Consider the following 19,786-nt stretch of genomic DNA (forward strand, 5'->3'; position numbering starts at 1 on the left):
AAACGCAACACAAATGCTGGCCGGGGAGTCGAAGCATAAGTCAGAAGTTGCTACTTCTGCAATTTCTGTGCTTTTGTGCAGATTTGCGATACCCTTGAAGAGGGTATAATGTTCCTACCAGATGATGGATATGCAGAACAGGAGGTGATTTTGAGACTCTAGAGGATACAGTGGTGTCAGTGGCGTCAGTCAGTGTTCAAGTTCAAGTGAAGGGAGTCTTGTTGTTTCATGTACCTTTTTCTTAGCTTCGATCTGATGCTGAAGACACCGCTGGTGCTCTCAGGGTATCTACAGTTTCGGCACCCAAATCTATACTTCTTGTTCCATGTTCTGTTTTCTATTTGGCAAGTGCTCTTGCGGCTGACTTACAAAGAAATATGGACTGTTTTTCTTCGCTTAAACGAGGCCTCTCCGGTGCGGCAACTATGTAGGTGAGTGCAGCGTATCAAAGGAAATGGTGCAAAAATATGGCACGCGGTAAGCAGCTGCCTCAAGGGCCGCCGCCGCCGCCGCTGCCACTGCCACTGCCGCTGCGGACTCCTGCCACTGCTACTGCCACAGTTGCAGCAACTGCTTTTTGGTAGTCGGCCAAGATACTTTTCAACAACTTTGCCAAAGACTCGCGAGTCAAAGTTTTCCGGCATAGCTTTCAGTCTCCCCCCCCACCAAAAAAAAGCCAAACCCAAGAGTGCAAAACGAACAACTCGAATGCCTGGCATACTTTCCTTGCCTTTCCGTTCAGTTTCGGTTTAGGTCTAGTTTGGGGAAACTTTCGGGGAATGTTTTTTTTTTTGTTTACTGGTATAGGTCCTGCCCACGCGGCGTATGTGTGATATTTGGCTGACTGTTGACTTACCCTGCGCCGAGGTGCACGTGGTTAACTGCGGGGAGTACCGATCCGTGAGGCGCTTGATCACATCAATCTGCTCCAAAGTGAGCTGCACAGCATCCCGATGCTGGGCCTCGCAGGGCACATATGCGGCCCAGAACTGGAAAAGAGAAACAGATTGGAAATCATTAGAATGAAAGAATATTTTGAGGAATATTTTCACATTGATGGGAATACTTTAAGCTTTACTTATGGGCTATATAACCCTATAACCTATGGCAAAGACTAAACTATACCCACAGTCTCTTGCGAGTCGCTCTAAAGACTTACATTTCGGTATAAGAAATCCAGCAACAAAGTACACGGTCTTTGGGAACCATAAAATGTAGCCCAAGAGAGAATTAAAGTACCAGTACTCCTAGTGCCAGCACCACGAACCATTAAACGTGTTGCCTGTTGCAATATCTTTGTATTTTATAGTGTTTTCCGATAGTATCTACAAACAAAACTTAAGTAACCCTACTTTGAAGTTCGCTTCTTAAGTCAGTGATATTTATTATCCGCAGCACCTTTTCTTTTCCTTCAAAAACTTTTTTGTTAATTGCACCTTATTACGGAAAAAGTGATATATATCCCTTTATAAATAGCGACTCCTCAAGAGAGCGCCGAAACAACAAACAAAAACAACAAAAAATCCCAGCAAAGAAGCGGGAAAACTGTTCTATCACGTTATATCATTAAAGGAAATAAAAGCACGTACGTGTCTCCTTGGACCTGGAAGTGGAAAGTGGCAAAAAACAATTCCGGAAACACAACCAAACAAAAAAAAGAGCAATTAAAAAGTTTTGGCTTTTTGCTGGGCATAAAAAGGAGGAGGTGGAGAAGCAGTAGCAGAGCAGAGCAGAGCGGAGTGGAGCGGAGAGAAAGCCCTGGCAAATGTAATAAATAATTTTTAATATAAATTCGTGAGAGAGGCCCAAGCAGAGGAACCAGTAACCATGAGCCATGAACCATGAGCCATGAGCCATGAGCCAGGAAAAAGCAAAGAACATTCTCTGGGTCTTTGGCCAGGCACGTATCCAGGCTCCTCTCCCGGCTCCCGATTTTGGGAGGCCCTGCCTCAAGGCAGTAAATTAAAAGCAAAACAAGGAACACTCTAAATGTGCATTTGTTCTGTTTGCAGGAGGAGGCCATACATCAGGATGAAGCTCCTGCTCCCGCTCCTGCTGCTGCTCTTCCTCTCTCCTGTTGATGATGATGATAAAGTTTGGCGTAATTCATAGAGAAATTTCGGAGCTCGGCCGGCATCCGAGATGTGCATATGAAATATGTAAAACTTTTCAATAAACGAGTCACAGAAAAACAATTACCATCCCGGCGAGTGCGGCGGTGGGTCTGAAGTGTTCGTCGAGTTAGTTGTGCAATTGGATTTGCGGGAGCTCCCCTTTGGGTCAACCTGGCTGTTGGCTCTGCATTTGTGCAATTTTAATTGCACAACAGACGTGGAAATTTGTGGAGTCCCCACACACACACACACACACACACACACACTCTATCTCTCTCTCTCTCTTTCTGCTCAACCAAATAAACACTGAACAATAACAAGGACAACTGCGAATTTTATTCCCAGAACCAGGCAAAAGTTTATCCACCTGTACCTGCATCCTGCATCCTGCAGCCCCAACCACCTACTATTCCCAGTGTTGATTTTTAGTTCAGTTTCTCCTTTTCATTTCAGACAGAGCTCACTTATGCAGAGCATACTGGAACGTACATACATACGTACGTGCTATCCATGGAACGGGCTGCCGGATGGGCTCTCGGCTCTGGACTATGGACTATGGATGGTATGGGTATGGGTATGGGTGTGGTGTGGTGTGCGGTGGTGTGTGCGAGGAGGGGCCTATCAGGTGGCCAAAGTGCATGAACTAATGTTCAATTCGGGTTAATTGTATGGACTATACAGTGCTAACTATGCCCTGACTGCGTTCATTACCATTTTGCGTTCATTTGCGTACTTTTCCCCTCTGCAGATATTCTATCTCCCGGGGCAATACTCGTAGTTCTCCCTGTTCCTGTCGTCCCATCTATGGGCTCTGGGCTTTGGGTGTAATAATGAAATGCACCGATAAACGATAGCCATGCTAATGCCTCTTGTTTTTGTATTCCTCGAACTGCTGCTGGGTGCAAAACTTAAACATTTTTCATGTAAAATATGATTGAAGCGCATATGATTCCGCCTCTGGTAATTTGCTTAATTACGAGAACTAATTCGATGGCTATGGAAAGCTTCGTAAATGTGGAAATTTTGAAGCTGCTAACGACCTGCGAGGGGATTATTTCAAGTCTGATTATGTTGGGTGATGGCTGGGAGAAAGAACATCTGTTGTTGGGGAAAAGCAAAAGGTGCAAGGAACGGTATGGTAATGCTAATGGTGTAAAAACACTTCATAAACCTCGTTGTATTTAAATTTTAATTGGGTGCTGGAAAGATTTAGCATACAAAGAGTGTTTGCACGAGTATGGATCGAGACGCAGGTATCCAACGAGGTGCGAAAATGCAGAATGAGTTCGAAATCACCGTCGGACATAGGAAATGCGGGTGGTGACCGGTTGAAGCATGGGTGGGAACGTAACTAGCATTGTGTGGGTTCTCGGTTGCAAGCTAAAGCCTTCCAAGAGCCGTGGGGATCGTGTGGATCGTGATAACAGCGCGAGCTCGCGAGAACAGGCTGTTAACCTCGGGTGCTAACAGCGCGGTTGTCCCATAACAGCTGTTCCTCTGAATAAAGAGCAATGTGCAAATGAGCAAACACATTCATTAGTTCATTAGATACATTCCAGTTTTCTGTTTCCCTTTTCCCTACCATTTAGATACCCGTACCACCATTCTCAACACCTATTTAGGTACAAGTACATTCCCGCCTCCGTATCTGCGACTCCCTTATCGATTAGAGCACAGCACAACTCTTTCGCTTCACAGGAAAAAAAAAAACAGTCCCCGCCCCGAAATAAAGCAATTTGCAGTAAACGTATTCTTTTTTCGTTTTGTGTGGCATTGCTCTCTGAACATTTTGCCAGGCAGATAAGGTAAATGCCCCGACACTTCGACATTACCGCAGACAGCGGACTCTTAGAGCCAGACAGAGGAGAACTAAGGGAATGGCCAGGAAAAAAACCTCTCGCTTGCTTTTTTTTGGGAGCTTTGTTGGCGTTATTTTGACGCGTACTTTGCATTTCTCCGGCCCTTTTTTTTGGTGGTTCGTTTTGTTTAATTTTTCCGCGAGAGCCGGGGAAAAGCCTCTTAAAACATTTTTGCAGACATTAAAAGCGGTCGAGTGCGGTGGGGGCTTGGAGATGAGTTGTCTGAATGTCCGTCTGGCATTTGATTGAGCGAGGAGGAGGAGGCAGAGGAGGAAGCACCGACTGAAAGACAGGCAACAGGTAACGCGTCGTATGAGCAATTTTCTAAGCCCCAAGCCACTGGTTTTTGAAGCGATGATTGTGTTTTGCAGAATTTTCCTTGTATTTTCGTTGTATTTTCCTTGAATTTTCTCGGTGTATTTTCAGTGTGTTGTGCCTCTGTGCTTTGTTCAGCTCTTGCCAATTCGAGGCTGCATTCTTTCGAGGCTCAGGCCCTGGCACTGGCTCTGGGGGAGGAAAATATTTCATTTATGGCAATTCTCCTGCGGCACCTGTTGATGGTTGGCCCTGTGTGTGTGTGTTATCCCATCCTTGTATCCTTGCAGCCTCGCAGGCTCGTATGACTTTACAATGGCAAAGTACCTTTGTTTGTATTCCAGCAGAGAAAAGCAGGAGTGACGGAGATGGAGACGGGGACCGAGAGACCCATCAGGAGTGGCTGCCTTTTGTGTGTTTGCTTTCAAAGGCCTCTTCAAGTGTGTTTAAGTCCTGGCACTTGGCCATTAGCCACATGCCACGCCCACCTGTATACTATATGGGTAGTACCATCGTCGTCGACGTCATTATCATTGTCGCCAAAGTGTTGTCAACGTCTCAATGGCGTCGCCCTGTGGTATCCGCATCATCAGGAGCATGATGATGAGGCATCTTCCAGGGCGTGTTGCCATCACCATTAACATTCTGCTGGTCCTGTGCATCCTTGTTTTACTCCTCCTCCGCCTCCTCCGCCTCCTCCGCCTGCTCCGCCGCCCAAAGCATATTAATATTTAAAGTTGTTTGGCGGCGGCAACAACGGGAGGAGCATTTCCCTCAAGGACAACATTTGGGGGCTTCCAGTTAATTGTGAATGCTTCAGGTGTTGTAGGAGGCAACATGTAGGGACGCTGCGGTGATGGGGTGCTGGGGTGCTGCGGGTTGTGGCTATACGGTGTTTTCCTTGGCTATATGCGTGATTTGTTGGCAATGGCTGGCACGTGTGAATGTGTTTGTTCTGTGTGTTCCGTGTGTGTGTCTGCGGTTATTTGTGCAACCTTGTGGCTAATGTAACTGTTGTCGTTCTTGCCGCTCCGACATTCATTTATTAAAGAGACTGCAGCAGCAGCTGGGGCCTGCGGCTGCCCAGAGCCTTGAGCAGATTTATGCTGCACATATAAATAATATATATCCAGTATTTAAATTCAAGGACTGCTTAAAGCGACTCAAGTTCTTTTCAGACTTTAAGTTTTGCCTCGTCAGAGATAACATTCAGCCTTGAAGAACGGCTTCACCGCAATAAATGTTTTATAATAATTAATTATTTTACAAAGCCCTGGAATAACTACATTGTTGCCTCAAGCATTCCATTTAATTAAAATGTATCCGAATAAAATACATCAAATGCAATGCCATTTCATCAGCATTCCCGAGCGTAGAACTCCTGGTATTTCGGTGTCAGTTGAATGCCTTGAATGTGTTTGCTGGGAATTTAAAATGTACTGTGTTTTCCCTTCGGAGGAAACCTTGGGATTTGATTGCCTTGCGGCGTTGTTTGCTGGCTGCTGCCTGCCTTGTCCCTTCTGCTGCCCGCAAATGAATGCATACCATAATTATTATGAAAGGGGAAATGCCAGCAGCTTGTGGCGACTGGACCCTGGGCCAAAGCCGCAAGTGCAACACCTTGGCCAGCCACCAACAGCTAGGCAGCAGGAGGCAAATACACAAGCCCGAGCAAATCCCCCAAACCAAAATCATTTACACAAGAGACAAACCGACAAAAACCTGGGACCGGCCCTGTCCCTGTCCCTGTCCGTGTCCGTGTCCCTGGGCCCCTGCTGGGGGTTCAACGGGTACTTCCGCTCTTGTGTCTGTTGTCTAACCCAACACTAAATACTTTTTAAAAGTAAATATAAATTTCAAGCCAACGTTGCAACAAGATAAGCATTGCAGCAGTGCAACAAAAGGCGGCAGGAAAAGTAGGCTCGAGTCGAATGGGGAAATACTCTTTTGGAACACTTTTGGAAAAGTTATCAAAGAATCCTTTTTAAGGAAACTTCCATTTTAAGGTTCTTCCATTTTTAAAGCTAATTATGAACACATTTTAACTTCTGAACAGCCCCCTTTGGAAGGGTATCACAGGGGACATGCAGCCATGTCCGCCGTGTCCTGCATGTCCTGGCCCAGATTACAGCCAGAAACGTCGTCGTTCTCGTTCTCGTTCCCGTTCTCGTCGACGACTGTTCGTTGCGGTCACATCCGCTCTGTGCCAGTCGCTGTTCGTTCCGTCCCGTCCCGTCCGTCCTTCGTTGTAGCTTCCTACACTCCTACACCATGCCTGCCCGCCTCATCTCCTTCGTCCTTGGCATCTACCCACTGTGTGTGTGTTGTGTGTGTGCACTTTCCATTAGGCTGGCTATGTGTGTTCCGTGCCCCGAAAAGGCAGAGAAAAGGCAGAATGCAGCCAGCCATGCAGCCGGACAACCGTAACACGACGTTTCCGTGTCCTGGACCCAAAAACAGTAGCCAACTTTTTGGGGGTTTCATGATGCTCCAACATTGCTGCTACCTGCTACCTGAACACACTGACCCCCCCCTCCCACCACATTCTCTACGATATGCTCATCAGGGTCTAACCCAGGGCTTTCCTCAGGCACAGATGTTGGCTTCTGGGGGAATGACTAAAAAATGTTGCCATTCTACAAGATTTCGACTGCTTTATGGTATTTACGTGATTTTCCAGCTTGTCTATTAAACGGCTTTCCTTTTTCCTCACTCTATAGAGAATACTCCTCTCGGTAGGCTCTCGACATTTTTGTCTCTGTTTTTCTTGGCTTTTTTTTCTTCAGTTCCAAGGCCCATTCGCTGCACGTTTGGCATTTTGGGTAACAATTGTTGAAACATGTTGTCAACTAGTTAGTTGCCAAGTTGTTCTCCTGCCCGTTTTTGTTGCCGGTTTTCAGTGGAGACCAAGTTTATTGAGTTAACTTGTTTGCTGAGCATTGAGTGTCGGCAAACTTCTCTCCTCTCGAATCGGAGTTGTGCAACACATTAAGCCAAAGCAATAAAAACTATGCAGATTGCGGCTTAGTGAGGTCCCTCCCGGAGATGAAGAGCTTTCCTTTAAGGGATAGAAGCGTCGCGTACCGTGGAAAGGATACAGAGGTAGTCATTTTCTGCTGTTCAGGGCAGTAGCTCACACAGATCAGTAGCGCTGTTAATATACCAGGTTAACAGCCGGTTACTGCTGTCCGTTACCGCTCTCCGTTAACAGCCTGTTGGCGCTCTCTGTTAGCAGGCTGTTAGTTCTCTCCGTTAACAGTCAATTACCGCTCTCCGTTTACAGCCTGTGGTTACTCTCCGTTTACAGCCCTTGCTGACTCTTTATTAACAGCCTCTGGTCGCTTCCGCTTACAGCGCGCTGTTACTGCTATCTGGGCTGTCTCTCACGATCCACACGGCTCTTGAGCGGCTTTACCTTGTAAGCTAGTAATATTTACCAACCAAGCCCCAAGAAGAACAGCCGTAGGTATATATAACCGACATTTCCTATTTACCGTACTCATTTTTTAAGCCTTTTTCAGTCCTTTTTCAGTTATTCTATGAACCAATAAGTATCGAATGAATCATTTATCCCTTTACGAGGATCAAAAAACTTATGAAGACATGTCTTAAGATTTAATTATGCCTGCGGCTACCATATCATACCTGCAAGAGTATGGAAACTGTTCTTAAAGAAGCAATACCTTCATTCATGGTCCAATTGCTGTAACTAAAGTAGCTCCCTACTTCTCAGGGACCTATCTTAATAATCACCCTTGATAACCTCTTCGTGGCACACACACCTCTGTTGGTGTTTGAAATTAATGGGTACCAAAACACCCGGAAACACACACTCGAAAGCCCCATGCATGCCTCACTCGGTGGCAATTAACTTCCGTGAAAGTTGCACAATATTTTGCACACGGCAGTGAGTGCCGGCTGTCGACAGGGTTAAGTGAGTAGAAGAAGGAAGCCTCCGCCTCGTCAACAAGTTCAATTAGCAAACCGAAGAAACCAGAAATTGCCTCTATAACTTGCCACGCTCATCGAACCTGAGCATCAAGAAGTTTGCCACTGCACCGCCCAGAAGTGGTGTCGGGGGGTGGCTGCAAGTTTCCTGTCTCAAGAGGCAGGTTCTGGGGGGAGAGTGGCTGGCGCGGTGCGCCATCAACTGGGAACATATCGCGGCTGTTTGGAAGTGTTAAGTTTTAATAAGCATCACATTTAGTGCTCCATAAAAGCCACCAAAGGTCCTGGCAGAAGGCAGAGTCGCCCTGCCCTGCCCTGTTCTGCTCTGCCCCTGTGCGGCAATGTGGCAATGCGCCACTTGCTCTTCCTGTGATTACAAGAGTCATGCAGGCAGGGAGCAGGCGGGACTGTGGAGCCATTCGGTTGCGTAATTAAATTGAGTGCTGCATGATTTTAAATTGCGGCTGCCAGTGCTGGCAACTTGCGAGTGAGAGTTGGCCAACTGCAATTACCTGTTAGCCCTCTCTCAGCATTCAGCGCAAACAAAAATGCAAGCGGAATTTATGGCCAGGAGGCGTGGCACGTGGAAAATGCATTGGAAAAGTTAATTCTCATTATGGCTGGAATGCTCCGCCATTCCTTTCGCTTTTCCTCAGCCATTTCTCTTTCGCGGCGAACGTGAAAAATCGTCTTTGCGGTTCGACTGGGGAAATGGAAAACGAACGGGAAAGCTGGGCAAATTCCCTGGACAATTTGAAACATTCAAGTGGTTTTCGGTTTCCCCCCCCCCTCCATTGATTTATGAACTTTGGCTCTGGTTAATCGTTCCGACTTTTCCACGTTCCAGTTTCTGTATTTTCCGGGCAGTTTCCTTCATTAATCTTCCAATACATTCCAATTCCTTGGCCGCCTGGCTACCTGGCTGCCTGGCTGCCCGTCAATTACAATGTCTAATATCCATTTCCAATTAGTTAAACGATTTGGCATGACTGCCAATCAGAGGCTTCCATTTGATCCACTTAAAGGAAAGCTTAAAAATTTCGTCCTCTCTTTTGAAATCGAGCCGGGAACGAATCAATAAGGACATCGAGTGGATATGCCAGGTTGCATGGCAAAAAATAATTAAGAACCTCATCATCGTCTTAGCCATCAGCCGCATCCAAGGCCTGGGCCAGGACCACCAGCAGGAAGATAGAGGAGCATCCATATCTTTGGAGTGGCCCATAATTAATATTTTTCTTGCCTTGTTCCGCAGACTCAAAAGCAAAAGTCGCCTGTTGCCTGGACAACCACTTGCCAGCCGGATGAAATATTAAGGAAGCTTTCTTAATCGAGTGAAGAAGCAGTGAAGATGGCATGCTCTTTGGTGGCATCGAATGACATTGAAAGATAGTCTCGAAATGTTCAGTTTTCGAAGCACTTCCAAGACCATCTTCAAGGATTGTTTTGCATCAAATTCCTTAAGTTAATTTGAGCAATACCCTTCTAAAAACCAGTATACCCCACTGAAAAGCTAGGGTATCTTGCCACCTGCCAAGTTCAGTTTAAGTTACGTGCAATAATAATTTCAAGTGAGAGTGGATAGTGGATAGGGGTTGGCGGTCTGAGGTCAGTGGAGTGCTGGGCGTGACTGGGCAGCCTTTGGCCATCGCTCGCTTACCTGTGCTGATATGCGTCCCTTCTTCAGTCGCGTGAGGTCCGTGTGACTCCAGTGGCTACGACCCCAGGGCATTACATTGCGCAAATCCTCATCAAAACTGTGGATGGATGGGGGCAGGGCCAGGGATAATAACACAAATTGGTATTAAAAATTAATTGCATTTTTGCCCCGACTCCTCCGTCCCTGAGGGGGTGGCATTGGAAGGATACTCACTTAAAGTCGTTGAGTTTGTTGTGCAGGAACTTGCGGATATTCCAGGGTAAATCGTTATGGCCATCGATTAAAGGCACTTGATCCAGCAGCTGAACGGCCACGCGTAGGCGTTCCTCAAAGGGTGCACCTACAGGGCGATGGAAAGATGGAATATGTGAGATGGTTTACTGGCAGGAGCGGCAGCAGCAGCAGCAACAACTTCTAACTAAGTTAGAGGCGCATTAGCACAATGGACACCCACTCTCGCACACACTCGCACTCGCACTGGCACTGGCACTGGCACTCGCAAATCGACTCAAAGATAGTGTGTGCGAGGCAACGTGTCGTATGCGTTATGGTAATTGATTTATTGTCCATGGAGAGTCTCCATGGGTCGCCTCTGCCTCTGCCTCTGTCTGTCTCTCTGGGTTTTGGATACTCACTTGCTGCCACACGTAGGGCCAGCGGCACGGCCACACTGGCAGCCCCAATTATCAAGAGTATGGAGCTCACAGCCAGCCAATGCTTGGCTGCATCGAATCCTGAGCACAGTAGGAGACAGGAGAAAGGAGAGAGGAGCCAGGAGCCAGGCGCCAGGAGGAATAGTAGCAGCCATACGACCCATGGGACACATAGGAGGCGGCATCAGCATTCATGATGACCAAGAGTTCCACATCCACATCCCAATCCATTGTTGTAGTTGTTATTGGCAGTTCAATGCCAAGTCGTTTGTAGCATCGTCGTCGTCGTCGTCGTCGTCATCATCATCATCATTGTTCGTTGGTTTGTGTTGCATTTTGTGTGTGTGCAAATTGCCGTGACAGTGGCATTGATTACAGCAACAATAGCAGCAGGAGCAGCAACAACCATCGTAATGGTTGCAAGACCGTCGTGCAGGGCATCAGGAAAGCAAAGAAGACCAGAGGCAACATCGACATCAAGTTGCGGTGTGTTCCCATCATCGGAGGAGCAGCAGCAAAAAAGAAACGATAATAAGGAAATATGGTTAGTTAAACGTTTAAAATTGAATTGCTGCCGAGTTGGTTTTGGCTTACAAAATGGGGAATCAAAGGGAGAACGAGAGAATCAAGACGGTCTCAAATTGCATTCCAAGGATTGGAGACTGGAGTGCAGTAAATAAGCTTCGATCAAGCATGACCATACTCGTACGAGTATGTGGAGGAAATTAGCTGCTTTGAAAGGGGAGTGGAGCCTGGGGCGATACTTTGTAATGCAAGAAAGGTTTTTGGTTTTTGGTTGGCTAAAGATGGCTTGTGGTGGAATTTAATTGGCTCTGGTAGTCAGGAAACACAAGAAGAAGGTAAAAGTACTTGATAAAACTGCTGATTGATAGACTAAGGCAGTCCACTGAAGACTGTCGAGTAACTAAGATATATCCAAGGCAGGGGTCTCGGGATAGCTGGCTTTATAGATAGAGGACTTGGTCCTGCAATAGTTTTTAGCAGAAGAATATAGAGTATGGAATGCCTTGCATCCGTCTTCAATGCCATCTCTTAAGCAGGCTTAGCAACGCACAAGTTGCATGCCGCACAGCGACAGACACCCATTGTAGGATCTAAAGATTATTTCTTATTAAACTTCAACTTGACTGAATCAGAGTCTGAATCTGAATACAGTTACAAATGAGCACATACCGGCATTAGATCGAAGGGCTTATTACATTGTTCGAGGGCTCTGCTCCTCCTCCTCCTCCTCCTTTGGGAAGACAAAGCCCATCGTCGGAACTAATGCAAATCTCATTATATGATTTCACTTATGTGGATATCAATGACAAGCTGGTAGTAATTTCTAATTGCAAACCAAATTTGATTGTGCAACTAAAACCGATTGATAAAGTGGCACAAAGACAGGGAGACAGGAGCAGCAGCAGGAGGAGCAGAAGGAGCAGGAGCAGGAGCTTCAGCTGCAGCTGAAACTGAAGCTAAGCAAATAAGTCAACTGAGGCGAAAAACTAGCCAGGGGCACGGCCAGAGGAGGAGCAGGAGGATGTGGAGGAGTAGCAGCGGTTCTGTGTGGAAAGCGGAGAGCGATGCGATGTATCCATTTGATTACAGTGGCCGGCACTTGTGCGAGTGAGTCCAAAGTGAATTACCGATAAGCAAGTGCAAACCTAACGAGGAAAAGCCATAGTCATAGACGGAGAACCAGCTCCTGCTGGCTCCTGCAACGATTTGCATAAATTTAAGGGGACAGGACAGGACGGGACAGGACAGGACATCGTCCACAGTTACGCAGTTTTTGACTGCTAACGAATTGCTGCAGTTGCCAGGGAGACATGACGAGGATGGGAATCAGATGGTAGCTGGATGACGATGATGATGCTGCTGCTGCTGATGCTGATGAGGAGGAGGACACCGACAGCGACAGCGACAACGAAAACGTTGCTGCTTCTGCCTCTGCCTCTGCCTCTGCTCTGATGATGAGACCAAAGTCACGCGGGCATTGGCAACGTTTAACATTTAGCAGCCATGTTACACGAAGCGCAATCAAACGGCTAACGACTAAATGGAATTGCCCCCCAAGGGGGCGTGCCACACGGTGCACAAACGGGTAGCGGAATATTAAGTGCAATGCCATGTCGATGTCTGGCCAGCACTACCCAACAGTTCAGTATTAGAGATAGTGAAAGAGAGAGGGAGACAGAGAGGGAGACAGAGAGAGCTATGTACTTTGTACAGAGAATTGTCATAAAGCTCTCTTCCGAATGCGTATTTGAACGGGGGAAAAGGTCACAAGTGCAACGGCGATTTTCGGATTGAAAAAGTTTTGAAGATCGCGAAGTAAGGATTACAGAACAAGTAAAGAGTGCTATGGAGTGCTATAGCGACTGGCAGATGCCTTGTACTCAAGAGGATTTCCCTTTTTAGGAAATCTCTTTGAAATGGGAGAAAAAACTTTTAAAGGGGGGGAAAAAGGGAATTACGACTGCAAAAATTCGCTAGCTTAAAAAAAAGCCGAAAAAATAAAGAAATTTTGATGAAAGTTGGTAAATAAGTAAACAAATATGTTATAAACGATTCTATGAAATTTGAAACATATATCCTCTGAATTGTGGAAGCTATTACTTTTTTACATTGCAAATTCGTAGGTGAAACGGATATCTTAAGATCTATACATGAGTGGAATACATTAAACTCGAAAACTATAAAGGAATCTCCAATTCTTTATACGGATAAAGAGCCGAAAGATATGGAATAATTTAAGGAGTTTCTGCCTGTCACATACCATCTACCAGCAACGAATATACCCTCTTCCCTCGATAGCTACTGGGTATAATAATCCACCATTTAAAATCCCCTAAAATCCCCACTATCCCTCCCCGAATACTTACGGAATGAATTCGTTCCCGAGCTGGAGGAACCGCGACTGGGACACTGTCTGTGTTTCCATGGCATGATGCTCGTGACGCTCGAGTGCAGCTGGTGATGCTTTTGTGGCGTGACGGAGCCGGAGCCCGAGCCACCCACGACCGCATGGTGTGCATGATAATGATGCGGATGCGAGTGCGAGTGCGGATGCGGATGCGGATGGGTGTGCGGCTGTGCCTGCTGGTGCAGCGATGTCTGCGACTCGCGTTCTTTGAGCCCATGTCCGATTCCGATTCCGATGTCGCTGTCGAACGATGTCATGGTGAAGGTGGACGCGGCCAAGGCACCACCGCTGCCGGCTCCCTGGTGTGTCGGCATTTTCTGATACGGCACTCGGCAGCCACCGCCGATGGCACTGCCTTCAATGTTGACCAAATTGCCAAAGCTGCGACTATTAATTGGCAATGTCCAGTCCATGCTGCTCGTGTGAAAGATGGCCGGCTGCTGTTGCAGTGGCAATGTGTGCTGCTGCTGCTGGGCCCCCTGCTGCTGCTGCTGTTGCTGCTGAGGGAAGTTGAGCAGCGACTGGGAGAAGCAGCGGCAACGCTGCTGCTGGAAGTGGGCCAGCTGCTGCTGGTGGTGCTGCTTCTGCAGGTAGCGACTGTAGTGGGCCAGGTGTCGGGCATAATCGCTGCTCGGTCCGATGGTGTTGTATTTCGAGGCAGCACTTCCGTTTCCGGCTGCAGCCGTGGCTGGTGGCAGGAAGCACAGACTCGGATCCGATTTCTTCGAGTGGGGCGTGAAAATCTCATCCTCCTCGTGTGCAGCAAATGGCGGGTTCGGGGCATGTTTGCTCTGCGGCTTGCTCAGACTCTGGCTCTGGGCCTGGCTCTGATTGTGACTATGATTGTGGCCATGACTGTGGCTATGCGTGTGGCAGATATCTGGCTTCGCATTATTATTGTTGTTGCAATGACTACTGCTGCTGTTGCTGTTGCTGCTGCTCTGATTGGCGGTGCTGGTTGTGGTGCACTGGAGCAGTGTGGCCGTGCACTCGTCCAGTGCGGATTTGGTGCACTCCTGCAACAGATCGCTGCTGCACAATTGAGCCAGATTGTTGTTGTGGCTGCCCGAGAAGGTCAACTGCTGCTGATTCTGCTGCTGCTGCTGCTGCAGATGTTGCAAGAGTCTGAGGCTCCGCATGCTGCCATTGCGCTTCATGGCAGGCGGCGGCGGCACGGGCGGTATGATGTCCACATCCGACAAGCTGGGCGTGTCGCACTGCCGAAGGGAGAAAGAGAGAGAGAGAAACGGAGAAAGGAAGTGAGTATTCAGGCTGCTGACAAAAGGGGAAATCGCATTAAATCAATAGATATGACCACCTTCCGGCGGATGTAAACCCAAAGAGTGTTCACTGAGAGAAAGCAGAATATTCCCAGACTCCAAGTCCATTGAAAAGGCCCCAGCCCCCCCCGTAAAATGTTGCCCCAAAATATTCATAAGAAGGCGATTTACTAGTCACACAAGAAGTGCTGTGTCCTGTGTCCTGTGTCCTGGCCCCTGGCTACATAAAATTTAATTATACCATAGACACCGAGGCAGACACATCCCCCCCTCACCCATGATGGGCGTGTGCGAAAAAAGGCCAAGAAAAAGGTTTAGCCACCCCCGAAATTTCTCTCGATTTCCACTTGGCAGGAACTCCAGGTCTCTCCTCGAAGTGCGCATCGTCATGGTCTCCCTAATTGAATTTGCTACGGTCAGCATCGGCATCGGCATCAACATCATCATAATCATTCGAAGCACCACTCCACATCTCCTGGAGGAGGAGGAGCAGGCGCAGGAGCAGGGGAATCTCGCAAAAGCACGCTCTGGGATTTGAAATTGAATTTCAGTTACGGGAAATACATTTGCATTGATTTGCCTCTACCACACCCCCACCCACCCCTGGTTTTTCCTGGCACTTTTCTTTCCTTTCTCTGTATGTGTGTGTGTATTTTTATGCGTCTGCATTGCCATTAATAAAAATTTCCTTTGAATTTTGATTGCTTTATGGAACGCCATCCAACGTTATTGTTGTTGTCTGTGTCTCCATTTTTGTTCTTTCTTCTTGATTATTTTTTATTTACTCTGTCTTGTCGCAGAGCCCCTGAGTCCCTGGCCATGTCCCTGTCCATGTCCCTGTCCATGTCCCTGTCCATGTCCTGTCCGCCTCCTGTCTGTCCGCTGCTTAAGTGGAAATTGAAATTTTCATATTTTCATTTGGTAATTCTTTTCTTGCGCCCAGCCTGTCGCCAGCTCTAAATAATTTATGCAAATATTCAGCGGCGGCGTGTGCTGCATATTTTAAGTCCAGCCAATTTTCTCAACAGTTTTCGTATTTCGGTTTTTCTTATTTTTCCCCTCATTTTGTACATTGCTGTTGCTGTTGTGATTTTGGCGGTTGGCAGGGGAGGGGGGAGAGCGGTAAGGTTAATTATATTGAAATGTTTTTGTTTTCGTAATTTGTATGGGATCAAAGATATCCAATTAATGATTTATAAGTGGAATAGGTCAAAACATGCCTTGAATCGCAGGATTTTTCCTTAAAAATATTATTGGAAATTTATTCTTAGCTCCTGGAATCGATTAAAAATCACATTTCGGCCTAAACTGGAAGAAAACTTGAGGGAAATGTAGTTGGTACTTGTTGATAGATTTATTGTTTTTCTCTGCAGCCTTCCCGCACATTTCTCTTCTCTTTCTATCGGTGATTAAAGCCCTTTGATGTCCATTCGTTTAGGTGGCTCAAAGGGCAGACGAAACCGTAAGTTCCTTATACTCTTAAATAAACGTTCTTAAGCTGGATGCTTATCAAAGGATTAAACGAGAACTTAAACAGTATAAATATATCCCTGCAAATTGCCAGCCCAGACACTGCTCCTCCACTCAGACCACTCCTTCTCTCAGCTCAAAGGAAAGCACTCCTCCAGCGACCCCTCCAGCGACTCCTATTCTTCCATTCATCCCCTTTAAGCTTTCCTCTCTCTCTCTCTTGCAGCTGCTGTGACTGCAAATCACTCACTAATTAAACGCGCACTGGAGCAAAGTTCCCATTCCCCTTCCCCTTACATATATGTGGAATAAATTCTGTGGGCCACAGTGCAGCCGAAAAGCATGCAACAGTATATGGTTATTTGGCGTTTATGCCGCAAATTTGACGCCATGTTTATGTGGCAGAGTTGCAAGTGGCACTGAATGGTGGCGGATGGGCGGTTGGGCGGTTGGGGGGAGGGGACAGCAGCAGGACTCGTGGTTAACCGCATCTCTCGTTGCGTTTTTGAGCATTAAATTGCTTGATATATCGCTTTAGTTTTTCTTTTCTATGCGACTTTTAGCCGGGGTTTTCCCTTCAGTTTAGAGGAGTTCCATTTTTTCATGGAGATTTTTTTTGCTCCTTTTTTTCTACTCCCAGCTTTCTCTTATTCTGTCATCTAGTACGCCATTTATACTCTTTGATGAAGGGTAGTATGATTTTAAGAAGAGTTCTGCCTGGCAAAAAGGAGTGAGTTCTAGCAAAAACCGGAAAAATATCAAATAGATTCCAGGCCCCTGACAAGATATGATTCTTAAAGATATTTCTGTTCTTCCATGCAAATATTAGCTCTTTCAGAGTATCTAATGATTCCACCCAACCCGCTATCCTTCTTCCCTTTGGGTTCAGCTTCTCATCTTCCCCTCTCTTCCTCCTCATCAGCCTTTCTGCAGCCATCTTCTAGCCTTCATCTCTTGGCTTTACCCTTTTTGAATTATGCTTTGGCTCTTTGTCTCGTTTTAAATTTCATAATGCACATTTTATAATAATTTTTCGTCTACTTTGCTGCAATTTTGTGCAATTTTTTACCATAATTTATGTGTCTATATGCGTGAGGAGGGACCAGGCAGCAGGCACCAGCTCCTACCCGCCTCGACTTTCTTGCTACAGTTACACAAAAATTTCTGCATCGCCACGAAATATGCCATAGAGGGAGGGATCTAGGGGCACCCTTTGTGTGTGTGTGTGTGTGTAATGTTGAGTTATGGCAGTTTTGTAGTTTGCGAGAAACTTTTTTACGAACATCTCGACTCGCAGAGTCCCGGGTATTTAGTTAAATGTTCGTAAAATTGAGTGTTGGTTATATTTTAGCCCCAAAGTTCTCCGTGTCCCTGGCTGGTCCTTGCCCCTCCAGACATCCAGACGTACACACACACAATCGCATTTAATCGATTTGGCAAAAGCAATAAGCAAAAACTTTTATAAATACTCAAGTTTGTTTTAGTTTTGTATCCCCCTGCTCGGGGATTCCTGCCAATTTGTAATTATCCATCAGGCTCTTAACTTTACGACTTTATCAATGGCCATTTCGGGCATTTCCGAAGGGCAAGGGCAGAGCTTTAAAAACCATCTGATGGCGGACAAAACGAAGCAAAGTTTCTAATTATTGCAGCTGTAAAAGTTGCTCCATAAAAACTGCGAGTGTGAAGATTTATATGGCACTGTCCAGGGTTCTGTCCAGACTTTATGAGTGGTGTTTTATCGGCAGAACTTATTAGATTGATGTGTTGGCTAGTAATTTGTGCAGAATATAGATGGAATACTGGGCTTTTTTGAAGAAGTTTATATGGAAATTGGCATGACTCTCTCTCTCAGTGAATCCACCCATCCATCTATGGCCAGTCCATACAGCCATCAATCCAGCAAAGAAGTTGATAAATTTAAAGCCCGACTGGCGAGTGTCTTTGGGAGGCAGTCTAACAACTAAATGGAGCTAAATGTAACGCATAGCGTAAATAAAAACTCAAAAACGCTGCTACTAGAGAGACAACTGCAGAAACAGAGAGGATGAGCCGCAGCACTCCTTTCCTGATGCTGCACAGAGCACCCACGCATGCCACCAAATTGCAGCCACAATTTGCTGCAACAAACTCGACTGAAAGTGGGCCAGGCAGCAGGCGGCAGGCGGCAAGCAGGAGGCCCTTTCCCCATGGAAAGGCATACATCAAATGTGTCAAAGAGATTTGTTATGCATGACGGAGACCTCCCAGAAAAAGGGACCAGGAAAAAAGAGGAACCCACAACGAAATGTGGCACACACCCAGATCGGAGAGGAGTGGGTGGGCGTGTGGGGTTGTCATTTTTGTAATTGCACGGGGTGCACCGTGTTAATTGTGATAAATGTTGCTGTCTGATTGGAATGGGGCTCAAGAAAGGCAACACTCCGTACGGCTACATGTGCATATATATTGCTTTGCTTTATTTAATCGAAGCATATCCAAACTTCCTCAAGAGCAACACAGTATATGGTGTCATCAGAGTGTCGACTGTCGATGATGTCTGAAGTGTGCGACCCGAAATTATGTGTAAATCAATTGTGTATCCATTAACGTCGTTTCCCCAATCGCAAAGCAATATAGAATTCCATAAAGAGGAACTAGATCAGATGGGTTTTCTTGGTGAAGGCGAGGAACTCCTCGCGGGTCACCTCGCCATCGCCACTGGTGTTGGCCTCATCGATCATCTCCTGCAGCTCCTCATCGTTGAGGTCCTCGTCGAGCTCCTTGGCCACACGCTTCAGATTTTCAAATGAGCAGCGATTGGTGCGATTGTAATCGAAGAAGGCGAAGGCCTTCAGAATATCCTCCATGCTGTCCCTCTCGGCCATCTTGCGATGCATTAGATACAGGAAACCATTGAACGCAATCAGTCCCGTCTTGTCCTTGTCGATCTCATCCATCATGCTCTTGATCTCCTCCTTCTTGGGCTCAAAGCCCAAGGCACGGATGGCCACACGCAGCTCCTTGACCTCGATAAAGCCGGTGCATTCGGTATCGAACAGATCGAAGGCCTTCTTCATGTCCTTCTTCTGTTTCTGCGATAGATCGAAGGTCGGCTGACGGACCTTCTTCACTTTCTTGGGCTTGGACAACGATGCCGTCGACAGCATCAGTGTCGCGGTCGACACAACGCTATCCATTTCAATCAAATTCTAATTCCAAATCTTTTCTGAAAATTCTATTATTTGTCGTTGCTAATGTTATTTTGGAAAATCAGTTTCGGAAAAATCTTTTTAGCGAAACAAAGTTTTCTCCGAGTTTTTGTTGTGAACGTAAGCACGATCAGAACTCGACTGGGAAAATACGAAAGTTTTCCTCAACTATCGGACGGTTCCAGCACAAAAACCTACTCGATTGAAAAAAGTTATCGAATGATCAAAAACCTCGAAAATCGAGCTACTCTATTAGGATCGTTTTTCGTTTGGGAAATCTGGAAAACTTTCCTAGGAGCACTATCTGGGTAACCCCATATACCTTCTCAAAACAGCAACCAAAATTTTAGAGAAACTTGAACCC

The 19,786-nt window shown here is 46.5% G+C and overlaps 2 protein-coding genes across 3 annotated transcripts in view; both read right to left on the bottom strand.

Moving 5' to 3' along the window:
- The window catches only part of LOC108163224, a 136,905-nt gene that overhangs the window by 33,978 nt on the left and 83,141 nt on the right, over window positions 1-19,786 (bottom strand). For both annotated transcript variants that reach the window (XM_017298381.2, XM_033393043.1), the window contains 5 exons: window positions 13,441-14,698; window positions 10,532-10,630; window positions 10,110-10,236; window positions 9,897-9,993; window positions 857-989 (listed from right to left, as the gene is read on the bottom strand). In XM_017298381.2, coding sequence (XP_017153870.1) covers window positions 857-989; window positions 9,897-9,993; window positions 10,110-10,236; window positions 10,532-10,630; window positions 13,441-14,698 — 1,714 coding nt within the window. The remainder of the gene's footprint in view (window positions 1-856; window positions 990-9,896; window positions 9,994-10,109; window positions 10,237-10,531; window positions 10,631-13,440; window positions 14,699-19,786) is intronic.
- LOC108163229 (caltractin) lies at window positions 18,664-19,568 on the bottom strand. The gene has a single exon (XM_017298386.2). The coding sequence runs from the start codon at window positions 19,408-19,410 to the stop codon at window positions 18,868-18,870; it is 543 nt and encodes a 180-aa protein (XP_017153875.1). The 5' UTR covers window positions 19,411-19,568; the 3' UTR covers window positions 18,664-18,867.

This window comes from Drosophila miranda, chromosome 4, assembly GCF_003369915.1.
Source record: "Drosophila miranda strain MSH22 chromosome 4, D.miranda_PacBio2.1, whole genome shotgun sequence".
Classification (NCBI taxonomy): Eukaryota; Metazoa; Arthropoda; class Insecta; order Diptera; family Drosophilidae; genus Drosophila; species Drosophila miranda.